General features: G+C 52.9%; 1 protein-coding gene across 5 annotated transcripts in view; it reads right to left on the bottom strand.

Annotated features, from left to right (window-relative positions):
• The window catches only part of ADCK5 (aarF domain containing kinase 5), a 21,028-nt gene extending 3,247 nt beyond the window's left edge, over positions 1–17,781 (bottom strand). For 4 of the 5 annotated variants that reach the window (XM_053558317.1, XM_053558319.1, XM_053558320.1 and 1 more), the window contains exons 1-3: positions 17,690–17,781; positions 9,334–9,428; positions 8,033–8,182 (exon numbers count right to left, since the gene is read on the bottom strand). In XM_053558317.1, coding sequence (XP_053414292.1) covers positions 8,033–8,182; positions 9,334–9,428; positions 17,690–17,701 — 257 coding nt within the window. In that variant the 5' untranslated portion in view covers positions 17,702–17,781. Of the gene's footprint in view, positions 1–8,032; positions 8,183–9,333; positions 9,429–17,689 lie in introns of those variants that run through there. The other variant, XM_053558322.1, reaches the window with a different exon arrangement.

Genomic DNA, 17,781 nt, shown 5'->3' with positions numbered 1-17,781 from the left:
CCCACCTGGGCAAAGGGCCCCAGTTGCACCTGATGCCTAGCTCTGGCTGCTGGGTTGGCTGTTTCCCGGGCACTCTAGAGAAGCCCCCACAGCTCGACGCCTGGAGCTCAAGTGGCTAGGGTGCCAGCCACATATACCGGAGGTGGCGGGTTCAAGCCCAGCCCAGGCCTGCCAAATAGCAATGACAACTAAAGCCAAAACACAGCCAGGTGTGACGGGCACCTGTAGTCCCACCTAGTTGGGAGGCTGAGGCAGAATTGCTTAAGCACAAAGAGTTTGAGGGTGCTGTGAGCTGTGATGCCACTGACACCATGGCACTCTACCAAGGGCAACAAAGTGAGACTCTGTCCTCAAAAAAAAAAAAAAAAAAAAAAGAGGTCCCTGGACCCAGGCCCCACTTTGCGGTCCCACAGAGCACCTTTAGTATGTGCCATGGAGTTGGGTGCCAGGGTTTCTTATTTTTTTTTTTAGAGACAGAGTCTCACTTTATGGCCCTTGGTAGAGTGCCGTGGCATCACACAGCTCACAGCAACCTCCAGCTCCTGCGCTTAAGTGATTCTCCTGCCTCAGCCTCCCGAGTAGCTGGGACCACAGGTGCCCGCCACAGCACCCGGCTATTTTTTTGTTGCAGTTTGGCCGGGGCTGGGTTTGAACCTGCCACCCGCGGCATATGGGGCCGGCGCCCCACTCACTGAGCCACAGGCGCCACCCGGGTGCCAGGGTTTCTAAGTGCACCCTGAGGCCTGCAGGCCACTCTGAGGTAAAGACAGACACTCAGCGGGCAGAGCTGACCTCTCATCGGAGCACATTGGTCCACTCGAACTGCTCATAAACATTCATGGGGTATTAACTGCTCATAGAAAGGTGTAGGGAATGTTTTCAGTGATCAGTGAGGGGTAGCGGGATACATCACCTTTGCCTATGATGGGCTGAGCTGGACAAATCAACTGTGAGTGTCTGCCCACAAAGGTGGGGGTGGCACTGCCTGTCCACTCGGCCCATCTTTTTCAAGGAAGGGGGAGCTGAGGCCACCCCTATGCACACACACACACATATGCATGTGAGGACAAGACTGCAGCACATCCTGGGGGCCAAGTGCCCGGGTCCCCAAAATCAATGCCCACTTGCACTAAGTCAACATGAATAAACTGTACATCACCTAGAATGTCTGACAATATAGCAAGAAGGTTTGACGTGCACTCAAGAAAAGTTGGCTCGGCACCTATAGCTCAGTGGCTATGGCGCTAGCCACATACACTGGAGCTGGCGGGTTTGAATCCAGCCCGGGCCTGCCAAACAACAACGACTACAACTAAAAAATAGCGTTGTGGTAGGTGCCTATTGTACCAGCTACTTGGGGGGCTGAGACAAGATAATCGCTTAAGCCCAAGAGTTTGAGGTTGCTGTGAGCTGTGACGCCACGGCACCCTACCCACGGTGAGTTTGAGACTCTGTCTCAAAAAAAAAAAAGAAAGGCAACTGGTTGGGTGAGCTGGGCCCAGCAGGGAGGAGGGATGTCTAGGGCTGGACTGGAAGCCAGGAGGCTCGGCCAGGGGTGGGGGGCAGCATTTCTGGGGTGTTGATGGTTCCAAGCCTGGTTTGAGCCGTGGCCTCATACTGCAAACTATCCATGGCAATTTGTCTTCTGATGGGTACTAGCTCCAAACTGCCTGCCCCTCAGCACCTGAGAGCCTCTGACTCAGATTGGAAGACCTAAGTGTTCATTGGCTCAAGCTTGTGCCCCTCTGTGCTCAGCTCGTTTTTGTGTGGACATACCCAGGACAGAAAGTTTGGTCTGTTGCTGGGGCTTAGCTTCTCTCACCTTCCCAAGTCCCCAGCATCTAATGTGTTTCTCACCCTTAGAATAATCCAGGATGGCTACTCTGATCTTTGTCTATAAGGAAAATGGAGAACCAGCCACTCAATGAGTGGCTCCTAAAGATGGGCTGAAGTTGAGTTCTAGACCTTCAGTTAAGCTTTAGATGGGAGATCTCAGGTGTCAACACCACATGTTGGCAAAATGTGTGATGCTCCACCAGCCTTAAAGTGTTAACAGGGCTACAGAAATGTCAGTAAAGACTAATGGACCCTCAACAAAACCCACCAAACTTCCCTGCAAAAAAGGTGACTGAGAAGGCTACTGAGGCAAAAAGCTCTGTTCCTGCCTCAGACAACACCTATCCAGAAATAGAAAAATTCTTTCCAGCTGGGTGCAGTGGCTCATGCCTGTAATCCTAGCACTCTGGGAGGCTGAGGCGAGCGGATTGCCAGAGCTCATGAGTTCAGGACCAGCCTTAGCTACAAGACCCTATCTCTCAAAAACAGCCGGGCACTCCAGGCGTTGTGGTGGGCGCCTGTAGTCCTAGTTGCTCGGGAGGCTGAGGCAGGAGAATCGCGGAAGCCCAAGAGCTGGAGGTTGCTGTGAGTCCTGTGACATCATGGCACTCTACCGAAGGCAGTAAAGTGCGACTCTGTCTCTACAAAAAAAAAAAAAAAAAAATAGCCGGGCACTGTGGCAGGCGCCTGTAGTCCCAGCTACTTGGGAGGCTTAGGCAAGAGGATCACTTGAGCCAAAGAGTTTGAGGTTGCTGTGAGCTGTGATGCCACAGCACCCTACCAAGGACAACATAATGAGACACTGTCTCAAAAAAAGAAAGAAAAAGGCTCAGCGTGTATAGGTCAGCGGCTAGGGCACCAGCCACATACACTAGAGCTGGCGGATTCGAATCCAGACCAGGCCTGCCAAACAACTACAACCAAAAAAATAGCTGGGCATTCTGGTGGGTGCCTGTAGTCCCAGCTACTTGAGAAGGTGAGGCAAGAGAATTACTTAAGCCCAAGAGTTTGAGGTTGCTGTGAGCTGTGATGCCATGGCACCGAGGGTGACATAGTGAGACTGTTTCAAAAAAAAAAAAAAAAAAGGGAAAGAAAGAAAGAAAAAAAAATTCTTTCCCTTCAATCCTCTATAGATTTTGAGAGTTTTGACCTCTCTGAAGAGCACCAGATTGAATGGAATGCCTCTCATGATCCTCAATGAGGAGAGAAAACTTCTGGGTCCCCTTCACCTGCGAAGTTGCCATCTCCACCATGGGAATCTGATCTGTTGCCATCTCCTTCAAGCATCCTATTGGCCTGGATGTAGAGTTGCCACCTTTTTACTAAGACATAGATACTTAAATGTCTTAGTGCTGTGTGTTTGAATTAATAAAGCACTTTTTTAGTTATGTGTACAGCGCAAAGGCCCAGCATGGCTGCTGTCACCTCACCAGCAGGGCTGTGTGACTGCAGTGGAGACCACGGGCCCACAGAGACTGGAATATGTACTATCTAACCTTTGGCAGAATTTCACCAGCCCCTCCTTCCTCCATCTGGGCTTGTCTGGTGTGCATTCCTAGGCAGTTGACCCACTTTTGGCAGTGATGCCACAGAACTGACCCAGCATTCTCCTTGAGGGTCCTGTCATTGTCACACCTGGTCTTGCTGTGACTGGGTGTTTGGTGAGGAGCTCTGAGGTCTTGTCTGTGTCTGCTCTACCGGGCCTCTCACTGGCTTTCCTTGCCTCTTAGGATTTATCTGGTGGCCCTCTGCCATTAGGGAGTTTGCCTTCTCCCATTTAGTTTATTCCTATTAGTCTAGACATGGGATCCCACTTTACGCTGTGAGCTTCTGTTGTCAATACTACTTTGCTGCTGCTAACTGCGCCTTTTGGCTGAGATCAGGTGTTGTTGCTTAAACTGTCCCAGAATGGGAGTTTCTCCTCCTTGCGCATTTTTCTTTTCTTTTTTTTTTTTTGAGACAGAGCATCAAGCCGTCACCCTGGGTAGAATGCCGTGGCATCACAGCTTACAGCAACCTCCAACGCCTAGGCTTAAGCGATTCTTTTGCCTCAGCCTCCCAAGTAGCTGGGACTACAGGTGCCTGCCACAATGCCCGGCCATTTTTTGGTTGTAGTTGTCATTGCTGTTTGGCAGGCCTGGGCTGGATTTGAACCTGCCAGCTCTGGTGTATGTGGCTGGCGCCTTAGCCGCTTGAGCTATAGGCGCAGAGCCTCCTTGTGCGTTTTTCATCTCCAACATTTTATTGTAAAAAATCCAAACATACAGCAAAATTGAAAATACTCTTGTGATGATCCAGTATGCCCAGCCCCTAGATCAGCTGTTGTCAACCTGTGGGTTGCAACCTGCAGAAACTGTATTAAAGGGCTGTGGCATTAGGAAGGTTGAGAACCACTGCCCTAGATTGTACTGCTGACATTTCCTTATCCTTTGATTTGGCTCCATTTTCTGAGCATTTTATTCCTTTCTGGATCTCTGGGTGCTCCAGGTTCACACTAGTCTCTCCCTGTCCAGCCCTGGGACTACCAGCTAGTGCCTTTGAGTGGAGAATGGTCCCAATGACCACACCTTGGCTGCTCCCAGGCCTTTTGGGAAGCAGAGCTCTTGTGTCTGTCTGTACAGCGTGCACCCGCTCGCTGCCGGGTCTAGCTTTCCACAGCACCAGCATGGCCCACACAGAGCTCCCATGCTCCACGTAGCACTCACCCCAGCCTCCTCTTTGCAGCTGTGAGAACTATGCCCTGAGTGCAGCCACTGCCCTGAGTGGATGGCCTTGTCCCCTCAGAACCCAGTGCTGGACACTGGTGCCACCAAATGGCCTGGGACTGACAGATTCAGGAAGGGAGGATGCCTCCTGTGTCCCAGGGAGCTCACCTCCTCACCCCTCCACACAGATGCACAGAGAGCCAGCAGGCCCTGTCTCCACCTGCAGGGCCACGGTCCAGAGGCAGGTAGATGAGCTGGGAAGGCCCATGCGGGAGGGGAGGGGAGGCATGGCCCAGATAGGACCTAGCAGGAGCTTCCGTGTTTGGTCTCACATTTTCTTTATGAGGAGTGTGCATCCTTTTGCAGTTATAAAAGGCCCATGCGTCACCTTTTCCTCATGCCTTCTACACTGTGCCTCAGTAGATAAGCCTTGTCCCTGGAGTCCTCGAACCACAGACATGCCCTTGGAGCTGTGTTTTTAAAAATGAAATCACTCCTTCCCCAAGCACAAGGCCATGTAATTTTTTTCACATCTTTACTACAGAAGTCTTTTTTTCCCTTCTCTTTTTTTATTTTTTATTTTTTTTGTAGAGACAGAGTCTCACTTTATGGCCCTCGGTAGAGTGCCGTGGCCTCGCACAGCTCACAGCAACCTCCAACTCCTGGGCTTAAGCAATTCTCTTGTCTCAGCCTCCCGAGTAACTGGGACTACAGGCGCCCGCCACAACGCCCGGCCATTTTTTGGTTGCAGTTTGGCCGGGGCCGGGTTTGAACCCGCCACCCTTGGTATATGGGGCTGGCGCCTTACCGACTGAGCCACAGGCGCCGCCCTCCCTTCTCTTTTTTGAGACAGAGTCTCACTTTGTTGCCCTGGGTAAAGTGCCATGGCGTCATTGCTCACAGCAACCTCCAACTCTTGGGCTCAAGCAATTCTCTTGCTCTAGTCCCCCAAGTAGCTGGGACTACAGGTGTCTGCCACAACACCCAGCTATTTTTAGAGATGGGATCTTGCTCTTGCTCAGACTGGTCTCAAACCTGTGAGCTCAGGGCAATCCACCCACCTCGGCCTCCCAGAGTGCTAGGATTATTAGGCATTGGCCACCTCACCTGGCCTACTACAAAAGTCTTATTTTTTATTTTATTTATTTTTTTTTTGTAGAGACAGAGTCTCACTTTACCGCCTTCAGTAGAGTGCCATGATGTCACAGGACTCACAGCAACCTCCAGCACCTGGGCTTCCGCGATTCTCCTGCCTCAGCCTCCCGAGCAGCTGGGACTACAGGCGTCCGCCACAGTGCCCGGCCATTTTTTGGTTGCAGTTCAGCCGGGGCTGGGTTTGAACCCGCCACCCTCAGTATATCGGGCTGGCGCCCTACTCACTGAGCCACAGGCGCCACCCTACAAAAGTCTTATGTTTACTAAAAAATATTGTAATAGTCAAGAACTTAGAAATGTCAAAAGCTCCCCTTAACCTTACTTCAAGATGAAAATTATCTCAGCCGCGGTGGCTCAGGCCTGTAATCCTAGCACTCGGGAAGGCCAAGACGGGTGGATTGCTGGAGGTCAGGAGATCAAAACCAGCCTGTACAAGTGTAAGACCCTGTTCTAAAAACTAGCCAGGTGTTGTGGTGGGCACCTGTAGTCCCAGCTACTTGGAAGGCTAAGGCAAGAGGATCACTCGAGCCCAAGAGTTTGAGGTTGCTGTGAGGTCTGACACCATGGCACTCTATTAAGGGCGACATAGTAAGAGTCTGTCTCAAAAAAAAAGGGAAATTCTTGAAGTCCATCAGCGTGTCAGCCCATACTGTGCACAAATGTAACTTAACGATCAAAGTGTGTGACCAGGTGCGATAGTTCACACCTATAATCCCAGCAATGTGGGAAGATCATTTGATCCCAGGACAAAGCCTGGCTAGACCCTGTCTCAAAAACAAAACAAAATACAAAAAGACCTCCAAAGCCCAGACATTATTTTTAAAGTTCAAATCAAGTTTATAAGGGTAGGGGTTAGAGAGCAGGACTCTGAGACAAAGAGAAACGTTATCTCAAACTTTCTACCTCATAGGTGGTTTTTTTGGGCACCTATGGCCCTGCAGACCTCTGCCCCCTTTACTCGTGGTGAGCTGGCTTCAGCTACTCTTTACCTTCTGGTGATGCTGTGCTGTTGCTAGGGACATGACTCCCCTAGACCCCTGTGCCCCACCAGGAATGCAATGCTGTCCTGGCAATGAATGATCAGGGCTTAGAGCCAGGGAGAATGTGCAAACTGTTGGGAACATGACTAGTCCTAGCCCCTCTCTGCAAGCTCAGCTTGCCCCCTACGAGCAAGCTGCACAAATACATTTTCCCATTAAATAAGCACAAAAGGCAGACATGCAGAGCACCTGTCACTGGGGTCTGAATGCTGGGAAGCAGCAGCTGCCCAGTCTGCAATGCAGGCCAAGCTGTGTGTGGACAGTCTCGAGCAGCCCTGCGAGGGTCCTGCACATACAGTGAAGGGTCACAGAGGTGGAGACTGGACAGCCCCGCAGGACACAAAGGATACCAGCCAGAACCTGCCAGCAGGGACCACCAGGAGCTCCTGGCTAAAACAAATGCCAGGGAGATGGGCATGAGGATGACTGCCTTACTCCGAGATGGAGGCACCCAGCTCCCCGTGGCCTGCCCCCACTGCTGGAATGGATCTCAGTGAAACTTTTTTTTTTGTAGAGATAGAGTTTCACTTTATCGCCCTCGGTAGAGTGCCGTGGCGTCACACAGCTCACAGCAACCTCCAACTCCTGGGCCTAGGCGATTCTCCTGCCTCAGCCTCCCGAGTAGCTGGGACTACAGGCGCCCGCCACAACGCCCAGCCATTTTTTTGTTGCAGTTTGGCCGGGGCCGGGTTTGAACCCGCCACCCTTGGTATATGGGGCTAGCGCCCTGCTCACTGAGCCACAGGCGCCGCCCGGATCTCAGAGAAACTTTGATAAAGCCCTTGAAGACCCCAGGACTCCCCTGCTTCTTGGAAGCAGTGGAGAGCTAGGCAGGCCCCAGGGCTGCAGGACTCCTGGGCCTGGCTCTCCTGAGGACTCAGCAGGAAATACCCTTGCCTTCCTCCCCACAATTCTCCACCAGGACATTAAGGCTTCTGAGAAGGCCCTTGTGTCCAGTGCCCTGACAGTGGCATCCTACCTAGTGCCATAGCCATCAAGAACAGAGATGGGTGAACTTTCCCCCAGGCCTCTCTGTCTAGAGCTGACTCTCCTTGGGCAGTGGGGAAGCTGTCACAAAGAAGCCAGGAAGCCTGGGAGAGGAAGCACCAGCCAAGGCCACCCTTGGGCCATGGCTGATTGAGGATGGGTCTGTGGAGGCCACATCCAATGTCAGGGACCCTCATCTGATGGCCCCATCAGTCAGCACCTGCCTACATAGTAAAGGACACCTGGGGAACAACTGTAAAATTCCCAGCAAAGCCTCACAGCCCCTCCCAGCCCTGCTCACCCTCCTACCTAGAAAAGCGCCCAATGCCATCCACCACCAGCCGCATCCTCCGCTTCTCTCTTGCCTCTGCTGAGAAGTAGCGGATGCCCAGGAACAGGGGCAGCCCCAGCACCGTGGCAGAGAGTGCCTTCCTCCACAGGGGCGAGGGCCTTGAGGACCTGAGGAACACAGCCATGTTGTGTGTGGGCGCCCTTCCCACCACCGACACACAGCCCTGCCCCCCCCCCCAGCTGTTCTCGGTGCCCACGAGCCACTCCCAGTGCAGCCAAAAACACCCCTGGCAGACCATGCCAAATGGCCCTGGGCAGATCTCCTATGGGTGTGTCTGGAGGCCCAGCTAGGGGCTAGTGGAGGCAGAGATGGACTCTTGGCCAACCGTGATGCAGCTGTGCCAGGTGACAGGTCTGCGCTCCATGAGGGACTAGGGCCACCCACACTGCACAGAACCTTAGCCACCATCCCCCAGTCCCCAGGACATGTTAGGTCATGCTGTCTCCTGCTGCTGGGATCCCTGACCAGTGGCCACACACAGCAATCTGCATCTCAGGAGGGCCTTCCACAACGCTCAGCCACAAACGCTGGCACACCATGAGCTCTGCCAGAGTCCCCAGCAGGGACCAAAGGACAGAGTGGCTTGGGCACACATTTGGTTCTGCACCAAGCCATTGGTCTGTCCCATGGTCTCCTGTGCACAGAGCACTGGGAGCAAGGCACCCCCGTCAGGTTCAGGGAGCCATGAGCACTCAGGCAGGAGGCCTGGCCCTGCTTATAGCCTCTCTTCTTTTTTTTTAGAGACAGAGTCTCACTTTGTTGCCCTCTGTAGAGTTCTGTACTGTCACAGCTCATAGCAACCTCCAGCTCTTGGGCTTAAGCAATTCTCTTGCCTCAGCCTCCCGAGTAGCTGGGACTACAGGCACCCGCCACAACGCCTGGCTATTTTTCTGCTGCAGTTTGGCCGGAGCCAGGTTCAATCCTGTGACCCTCAGTATATGGGGCTGGCGCCCTACCCACTGAGCCACAGGCACCACCCTGCAGCCTCTCTTCCTGCTGTGTCCCCCTCCCACAGTCTCTATCACTGTTTGTTTTCCACAGAGCAGGTAGCTCTATGAGCACTCTTGCTGATTACTAGTCATCCACCCAAAACCACTTTTTCCAGGAGCACCAACCCCTGCCTGTGCCCCATCCTGGATTGGGGCCTGGAGCCCTGGCACTCGGGCCTTCCTTGGTGGGGACACGGAAGTCATCCAGCCTGGGTCCCACCTCCAGTATGTGCCTGACACCCACAGCCCTGCCATAGGAGACGTGTTACCTTGTAGGCAGGACCCTGAAATCTCTCCTGAAGAGCACAACAGGAGGCGGCCAAGGCTTCTGCAGCAGAGCAGAATGGATATGACAAAGCTGCATCTGTGGAGAGGACACAACACAGTTGGTGTAGAGGCCCAAACAGACATGGCCTCTGCCACACCTCCTGGGCTCTACACCTGACTTGGAGTGAAAAGATGGCCCTACCTCTTGGGATAGTCAGGGTGTCACAGGACGGCAGGGAAAGCTAAACCCAGGGGCTGCTGCCTCAGACGGGGACAGGTCACTGAAAATGCCCGTCTGTGATTGTCCCTCAGTTTCTGCGAAAGAGACAGCACCATGGCCTGGCTCCTGTGCGATGGGCCCCACAACCCTGCCTCAACACTCTCTTGGTGGCACCCTGACCACCACATGCTACTCCCTGCCACTGGGACTACTGACCAGTAGCCACAGGACAGCAGTCCATATCTCAGGAAAAGCATCCATAATAGTCAGAAAGAAGAAGCCAGGACAGGAGAGAAGTCCCTGTCCAAAAGCAAAGGTACAGGGACATGCAGGCTCAGGCCCTAGTGACAGGCTGGACAGCTTCTGTGCAGAGGGCAGGGCGGCCAGGGCGGAAGATATGGTGCAGCCACCAGGACACACGTAAAGGCACTGGGCACCACAGTCACTGTAGGATACTCTGCCTCATGTTGTGACATGGAGCCCCTGCAGCTCTCACACACTCCTTGGCAGCCTTGAGCTCCCAACTGTACTTGAACTAGGAGATCTTAAAACTTGCTTATCGACAAATTCCCCACCTGCAAATTCTTCTAAAAAATCAGAGTTTAGGGAGAAAAAGGCTGTGCACAGCAAGTCACAGCCCACAGCTAACACAGATGTTAGTGTTATTGTCAGGAGCACTGGGATAGAGCAGAACCTGACTTCCCAGTTGCTTTTTGGCCAAAGCACAGAGCCCTGCAGACAATTTCAAGGGTAACAAAACAACACAGAAGTCAGAGGAGAACGCCCATGACCTACTGTCCCAAGAGAAGAGCAAGGACTGACAGAATCCTCCACTCAGAAGGCCACACACAGCAAGAGCTAATTCCCAAGGACAAGCAAAGGCACAGACTGTTGGGAACACCATCCACCCTGCAGTCTACCTAGCTTCAGACCCTGGCCTCAGCCACCTCTGGTACCGGGACATGCACGAGGCCCAGCAACAGGCAACAGCTGCATGAGCAGCATCATATGAGCGGTGGAAAGACCCACCAGCTGGCGAGGTCCCAGCCACTGCTTATCTCCCAGAGACAGGTTTCACAGGTGTGCCAGGAGAGCTCCTCCCCACAGACTCACCACGCAACTGTGCCTGTTGTTATCAGTCCTGCCTGTTCCCCTGCCCTGCCTGTTGCCATCTGCTCTGGCTGTTCTCAACGGCCCTGCCTGTTGCCATCGGCCCTGCCTATTCTCAATGGCCCTGCCTGTTCCCAACAGCCCTGCCTGTTCTCAACGGCCCTGCCTGTTGTCATCAGCCCTGCCTATTGTCATCTGCTCTGCCTGTTCTCAATGGCCCTGCCTGTTCTCCTGTTTGTTCACCAAACAATCCTGTCGGGGAGGAGTAAACAACAGGCCCCATCTGATAAGAGGCCACAGATAGCTGCATGGATAGCACCAGGAGAGGGTTCTACAACCTGGGGCAGTGTGGGTGAGGCCTCCTGGGCAAAGGGCATGGCACCCTCACCCCCTCCCTTTTTTTTTTTGAGACACAGTTTTACTTTGTTACCGTTGGGAGAGTGCTGTGGTGTCAGAGCTCATAGCAACCTCAAACTCTTGGCTCCTGAATATCTGGGACTATGGCGCCCACCACAATGCCTATTTTTAGAGATGGAGTCTTCCTCTTGCTCAGGCTGGTCTCGAACCTGTGAGCTCATGTAATCCACCTGCCTCAGCCTCCCAAAGTGCTAGGATTACAGGCATGAGCCACAGCACCCAGTCTACATCCTCAGCCTTTCTGAGGAGTAGAAGACAGGCCAATGTGGCTGGAAGCAGAACATATGCTCAGAGGTTGGAGGCTGCCCCCAAAAGAGAAGGTGTGCAGTCCTGTAGGCAGGAGCCAGCCAGCACCTGGGCCAGGCCTCCTGCAGAGAGGAAGTGAGATCGTCCAGTCAGAGGTGCAGCCTAGGTAAGGAAGCCATTCGGAGCCAGGACAAGAGGCCCAACCGCACCTGGAGCCAGTGTGTACCATGTGCCACCCACAGCTACCTGGCCCTCTGGCTCGAGGTCACGGAGGTTCTGATCTACTCCATAAAACCATAAGCCCACAGAGAAGGAGTTGGCACCAGGGGGGCCTAGGGCTCAGCACACATCACCAGTGACCCAGAAGACAGCTCAAGCGGATTGACACATGGGGTTTCTCAGAATACCATGATTCACGGTGAGAGCACCAAAGCTGACACAAACATTTGTTAATTCCTTCTACTTCTGTAGATACTTGCGATTTCTCATAATGAGAAGTAAAAAAAGAAAAATGTAACAGGAAAAAAGTAGAAGAATTTGTAGATTAGGCGTCCAGACAGACACAACAACAAGCTCAGAGCACGAACCTTGACCATGTCCCAACTCAGAAAAAAATACTCAAAAAGATGTTTCTAGGACAATAGGCAAATCTGAATACAGAGTAGGAAACAGACATTAGGAATAATCAGTATTTTTAGGCATGGAAAATTACCATCATTACACTATAGTGTCATGGTTTAGGAGTGTGTACTGATGTGTTTAGAGATTCTGTGCCAGGAAGGCACCTGTGGCTCAAAGGACTAGAGCGCCAGCCCCATATGCCAGAGGTGGTGGGTTCAAACCCAGCCCCGGCCAGAAACTGCAAAAAAAAAAAAAAAAAATTAGAGATTCTGGGCCAAAACGTCTGTGACTTACTTTCAAATGGTCCAATGACAACAGAAATGTATGTTTTCCAATAGGAGTAGAAAACAGCTAGGGTGGAATACTGAGATGGGCACAGATGAGCAACGGTTACCTTACCCAGGCTGTACCTCTAACTGGACATCTCACTTCCTCTGTGCAGGAGGCCTGGCCCAGGGGCTGACTGGCTCCTGCCCACAGCACTGCACACCTTCTCTTTTGGGGGCAGCCCCCAACCTCTAAGCATATGTTCTGCTTCCAGCCACATGGGCCTGTCTTCTACTCCTCAGAAAGGTTAAGGATGTAGACTGGGTGCTGTGGCTACATGCACCACTCTAACAACCAAGATAAACATTTTCTTTCTTTTTTTTTTTTTGAGACAGAGTCGTACTTTGGTTGCCCCTGGTAGAGTGCCGTGGCATTATAGCCCACAGCAACCTCTAACTCTTGGGCTCAAGCGATTCTCTTGCCTCAGCCTCCTGAGTAGCTGGGACTCCAGGCACCCGCCACAACAGCCAGCTACTTTTAGAGATGAGGTCTCACTCTGGCTCAGGCTGGTTTCGAACCTGTGAGCTCAGGAGATCTGCCCACCTCAGCCTCCCAGAGTGCTAGGATTACAAGCGTGAACCACCTAGCCTGGCTCCTAAGATAAACATTTTCATGACCAAAAGTTGTAAAACATGTGTTTTAACACTGAAAGTCCCAGCTAAGAGGTGCATTTCAGAGATGAGGTGGTTGGTGAAGGGCAGGGGTCCTCAGCTGGGTGACTTTGTGCCTGGGACATTTGGCACCAAATGGAGGTACTTTTAGTTGTCCCACCGTGGTGAACCGGTGCTTCTGTACTGAGGGGTTAAAAGCTGAGGGTGCTGCCCAACACCCCACAGCTGCCAAGGGAGATGCAGGTTGAGCTGGACAAAGAATGGTAGGGTACATTCTGGACCAGCCTTGGGGGTAGGAATCCTGGCTCCAACATTCACTAGCTCCATGCCTCAGTTTCCTTACCTATAAAGGACGGATGACTGCATTAATAAAGCTGGGTTAAGGGAAAATTGACATTTTCTTTTTTTGTAGAGACAGAGTCTCACTGTACCGCCCTCGGGTAGAGTGCCTTGGCGTCACACGGCTCACAGCAACCTCTAACTCTTGGGCTTACGCGATTCTCTTGCCTCAGCCTCCTGAGCAGCTGGGACTACAGGCGCCCGCCACAACGCCTGGCTATTTTTTTGTTGCAGTTTGGCCGGGGCTGGGTCCGAACTCGCCACCCTCGGCATATGGGGCCGGCGCCCTACTCACTGAGTCACAGGCGCCGCCCGGAAAATTGACACTTTCAAAGTCCTTGGGCAGTGCCCAACGCACCAAGCCAGTTGCCCCAATGTGAGCTCAGTAGGCAAAAGAGCAATGAAGTCATGCTGGGGTCACAACCTTAACAGCCTGGAGCCACTGGTCTCTCCAGGCCTTTCTGTGCCAAGCTGCCACTGGCCCCAATAGCCTCACCCTTCGCTCATCAGCCCCACCCTGGCCCAGTGCATCTGATGTAAAGGAGATTCCCTGGGTCAAAATGAATTACTTATGTTAAAAAAGTATCTGGGCGGCGCCTGTGGCTCAGTGAGCAGGGCGCTGGCCCCATATACCAAAGGTGGTGGGTTCAAACCCAGCCCCTGCCAAACTACAACCCAAAAAAAAAAAAAAAAAAAAGAGTATCAGCTTCCACAGCTTTTCAAAAGTGTGGAGAGGCAAGGTGGCTCACGCCTGTAATCCTAGCACTCTGGGAGGCCAAGGCAGGTGGCTAACTTGAGCTCACAAATTCAAGACCCAGCCTGAGCAAAAGCCAGACCCCGTCTCTACTAAAAATAGAAAAACTGAGGCAAGAACATCGCTTGGGCCCAAGAGTTAGAGGTTGCTGTAAACTGTGATGCCACAGCACTCTACTGAGGGTGACAAAGTGAGACAAAAGAAAAGAAAAGAAAAGAGAAGAGAAAAACTAGTTGGGCATCGTGGCAGGCACCTGTAGTCCCAGCTACTTGGGAGACTGAGACAGGAAGATCGCTTTAGCCTATACTGCACTCCATCTAGGAAGACTAAGTGAGACTATCTCAAAAGAAAAAAAAGGTTTGGAGATGGGTTTACAGAGAAAAAAGGAGGCTTTAGCCAACCAGAGGCAAAGGGCATCCACAGAGTGAAATGGCAGAAAAAGAGGTTTGCTGCAAAGTTTCAGAGGGGGCCACCAACTCAGGTGGGCCACTGCAGGCCACAGAGCACAGTGACCACAGCTGACAGCACCTGCTTTGAGATGTTAGCACTCAGAAGGAAGGAAAGGAGGGAGGAGTGTGAGTGCCTGGCTAGTATGAACAGGGATGGCAGCAACCCACAGTTCAGGGGCTTTGGTGAAGTCTGGCAGAGAAGGGCCCACACAGACCTGCCGCAAGACCATGATGAAGCAACCATCATGATGGTGAGGGCTGAGCAGAAGCAAGATGCAGAGGTGGCTGTGGGAGGCTCACCTTCCATACCCTAACCACCTCTACCTAGAGAGGGAGACCAGGAGACCACCTATGGTGAGGGCTCATCTCCAAAGCAGCAGACATGCAGTCCTAGCCGAGCACTTCCTGCTGGTGGTCCTTCTGGTCTGTCAGAGTTCTGGAGGCCCCATGGAACAGTGCAGAACCTTCAGATGGAACCTATAGCATAGCACCCTCGTCCTGGAGGGGTGCCCTTCTGGGGTAGCACCCTCGGGCTGAAGGGATGCCATTGGGGGTGGGGGTGGGGCAGGCAGAATCCTATGAAGGCCAGCCATGCCCAGGGAGGTGCCCCTTCTCTGAAGCCTTTCATCTATGTTTTTTTGTTTGTTTATTTGAGACGGAGTCTCACTTTGTCACCCTTGGTAGAGTGCCGTGGCATCATAGCTCACTGCAACCTCAAACTCTTGGGCTCAAGCGATTCTCTTACTTCAGCCTCCCAAGTAGCTGAGACTAGCACCTGCCACAATGCCTGGCTATTTTCAGAGGCGGAATCTCGCTCTGGCTTAGGCTGGTCTCAAACCTGCGAGCTCAAGCAATCCATCCGCCTTGACCTCCCAGAGTGCTGGGATTACAGGCATGAGCCACTGCACCCGGCCTTGAAGCCTTTCACCTATGAAAGGAGGTAACACCTTGCAGGGCTAGAGAGGTGGGTCTCCCAGGGCCAGCACTTAACAGGGATTAAACCAAAGGTGGACATTTACTATTATGAGGGCTTTCACATGTATTTTCTTACTTGATCCACACCTAAAATTCTTGGCAAAGATGGGAACGAGTCCACCTGCTTACTTAGCCCTACCCCTTCCATCAGAAAATTGGCCTCGGTGTCCACAGTGAAATCTCACCCTGTGGAGAGGCCCTGACAGCCACCAGCAGAGAATATTGCCCCAAAGGTTTGAGAGAAAAAGCCAACTCCCCTTACTGACAAATAACTTGAACACTATCTTCACATAAAGACAGTTCTTTTACAGAGGAAAATGCTAAATATGCATTATTTTTTAGAAGCTTGAGGCTCTGGCCATACCCCTGGGTGCCTCGTGCTTCTTACATCCCCCCTAGCTGTCCTCACAGGCTCCTGCAATTGCTACCTTACAGTGTCTGCCCCCCAGACAGAGCAGGGCCACTTCTTAAGCATCTCTATGCCAGCAGGCACCCAACAAGAGCTTGCTGTGTAAGATCCGTGGTGGCCAAGCACAGGACAGACAGAACCCAAGGGCTGGCCAGGACTCTCGCCAGGTGACAGGCAGGTCACAGGCAGCAGATGGCAGTGGTTCTGTGGTGATCTGGCCCTGGACAGGACTCCACATGAACAAGGCCTTGAGCTGACAACTCCAGAGACTGGCCCCCCAGGACCCATGGGCCATGGAAGTGCCTGGCTCCTCCCATTGTGGGGTGCCCAGAGCTCCTCCACTATCCTCTCTGAAATTCCCCATCACATAGGAAGTATCCTGTGGGGACAGCCAGCAGCCAGGCCCTCCAGAAAGACCTCCCAGAATCCAACCAGGGCAATTCCCACTACACCACACATAACCCAAACTTGCACCCAGGGCATGACCACCAAACCCTTCCAGACTGCAAAGATCACACACTCAGGCTGACACTTGGCCCAGCAGCTCTCCTGGTCCTAGAGCCTCAGGGCTGCACAAGATGAGCGGGGCCTCTCTGCTTGGACCTCCACGCTTCCTTACAGGAAGTATGTGTATGGTTTGGCTGTAGATACAGAAACACCTCACTTTTCCAGAGAGTTCTTTTCCAGAGCTCATCTGGAACACACCCAACCACCTATAGAACAGTCAAAAAGAGTCCTGAATGGTGAGACTCAAATGGCTACTCTATAGTTCACAGACCAAGGTGTGTGTGCCCAAGCTACAGGCACAGCCTGGGTTCCCAAGCAGATGAGATGGAGGCAGGATGGTTGCCACAGACAAGCCCACCATAGCAGTAAAAGACAACTGCTGAGTCTCCAGGTGATGTCTGAGCAAAAACTACAAAGGGGTGACCAAAGCCTGTGCACCTCAACAGCAGAGAAACTGAGGCACACAACTGTCCCCAAGGCTAGGAAGTTACAGCTGGAAGCATGGGCCAGGGGAGGTGGGCATGGTGCTCCTCTAAGGCTGTGCATCCCTCTCATCCAGAAGCCTGCTGGATCCAGCACCACTTACAGGTCACCACTTAACAGGTCACTTACAGGGCCGAGACCTACCCCGTCCTTCCCTAAGGGCCTTCTAGAAGATGAAGGGGCTGAACACGCAAACGGGTGCTGTGCCACCGCCCCACCTCTAGCCAGGTGTTGTGGCCTGTGCCTGTAGTCCCAGCTACTGGGGAGGCTGAAGCAAGAGGATTGCTTGAACCCAAGAGTGTGAGGATGCTGTGAGCTATGACCCCCTAGCACTCTACTCTATCCAGGGCAACAAAGTGAGACACTGTCTCCGCCCCCAAAAAAAAAAGAAAAGAAAAGAAAGAAAGAAAAAGAAAGGAAAAGAAGAAAGAAAAGAAAACTCCAAGTTTAAAAGGAACAATGCTGAGGACCCCCTGCCTCAAAGCTCTAAACCACCTCAGGAAAGGGCCTCCCACTGGAAGAAGTAACTTTGGGTTTCTGCGGTTGGGGATTTGAAGGTCTCTGAGGTCGAGGTCCTGGGGGCCTGCATAGATTCTGGTCTCTAGGACTGGGGGTCTGGGCATCACTGGGGGAGGGGTCTGGGGGCCCTGCAGGGACTCTGGTCTCTAGGGCCGAGATCTGGGCGTCTCTAGGGGACTGGGGGACCTGTAGGAACTCTGATCTCTGGGGACTCGGGTCTGGGGGGCCTGCAGGGACTCTGGTCTCTAGGACCCGCGGTCTGGGTGTCGCTGGGGGCCCGGGTCTGGGGGTCCTGCAGGGACTCGAGGCCCTCAGGATCCCTATGGGCTAGGCAGTAGATCTCAGGGCTCTCCGGCCCAGCAGGTGCTCACCGGTCGCCACATCTCCCCGGGGCCTCGCTGCTCCGCTCCCGCCCCGCGCCGACGCACATCTCAGCCCAGCAGTCCCTGCGGAAGGGAGGGCG

The sequence above is a fragment of the Nycticebus coucang genome, chromosome 13 (genome assembly GCF_027406575.1).
Source record: "Nycticebus coucang isolate mNycCou1 chromosome 13, mNycCou1.pri, whole genome shotgun sequence".
Lineage (NCBI taxonomy): Eukaryota > Metazoa > Chordata > Mammalia > Primates > Lorisidae > Nycticebus > Nycticebus coucang.
This window is presented reverse-complemented; position numbering and strand designations above follow the sequence as displayed.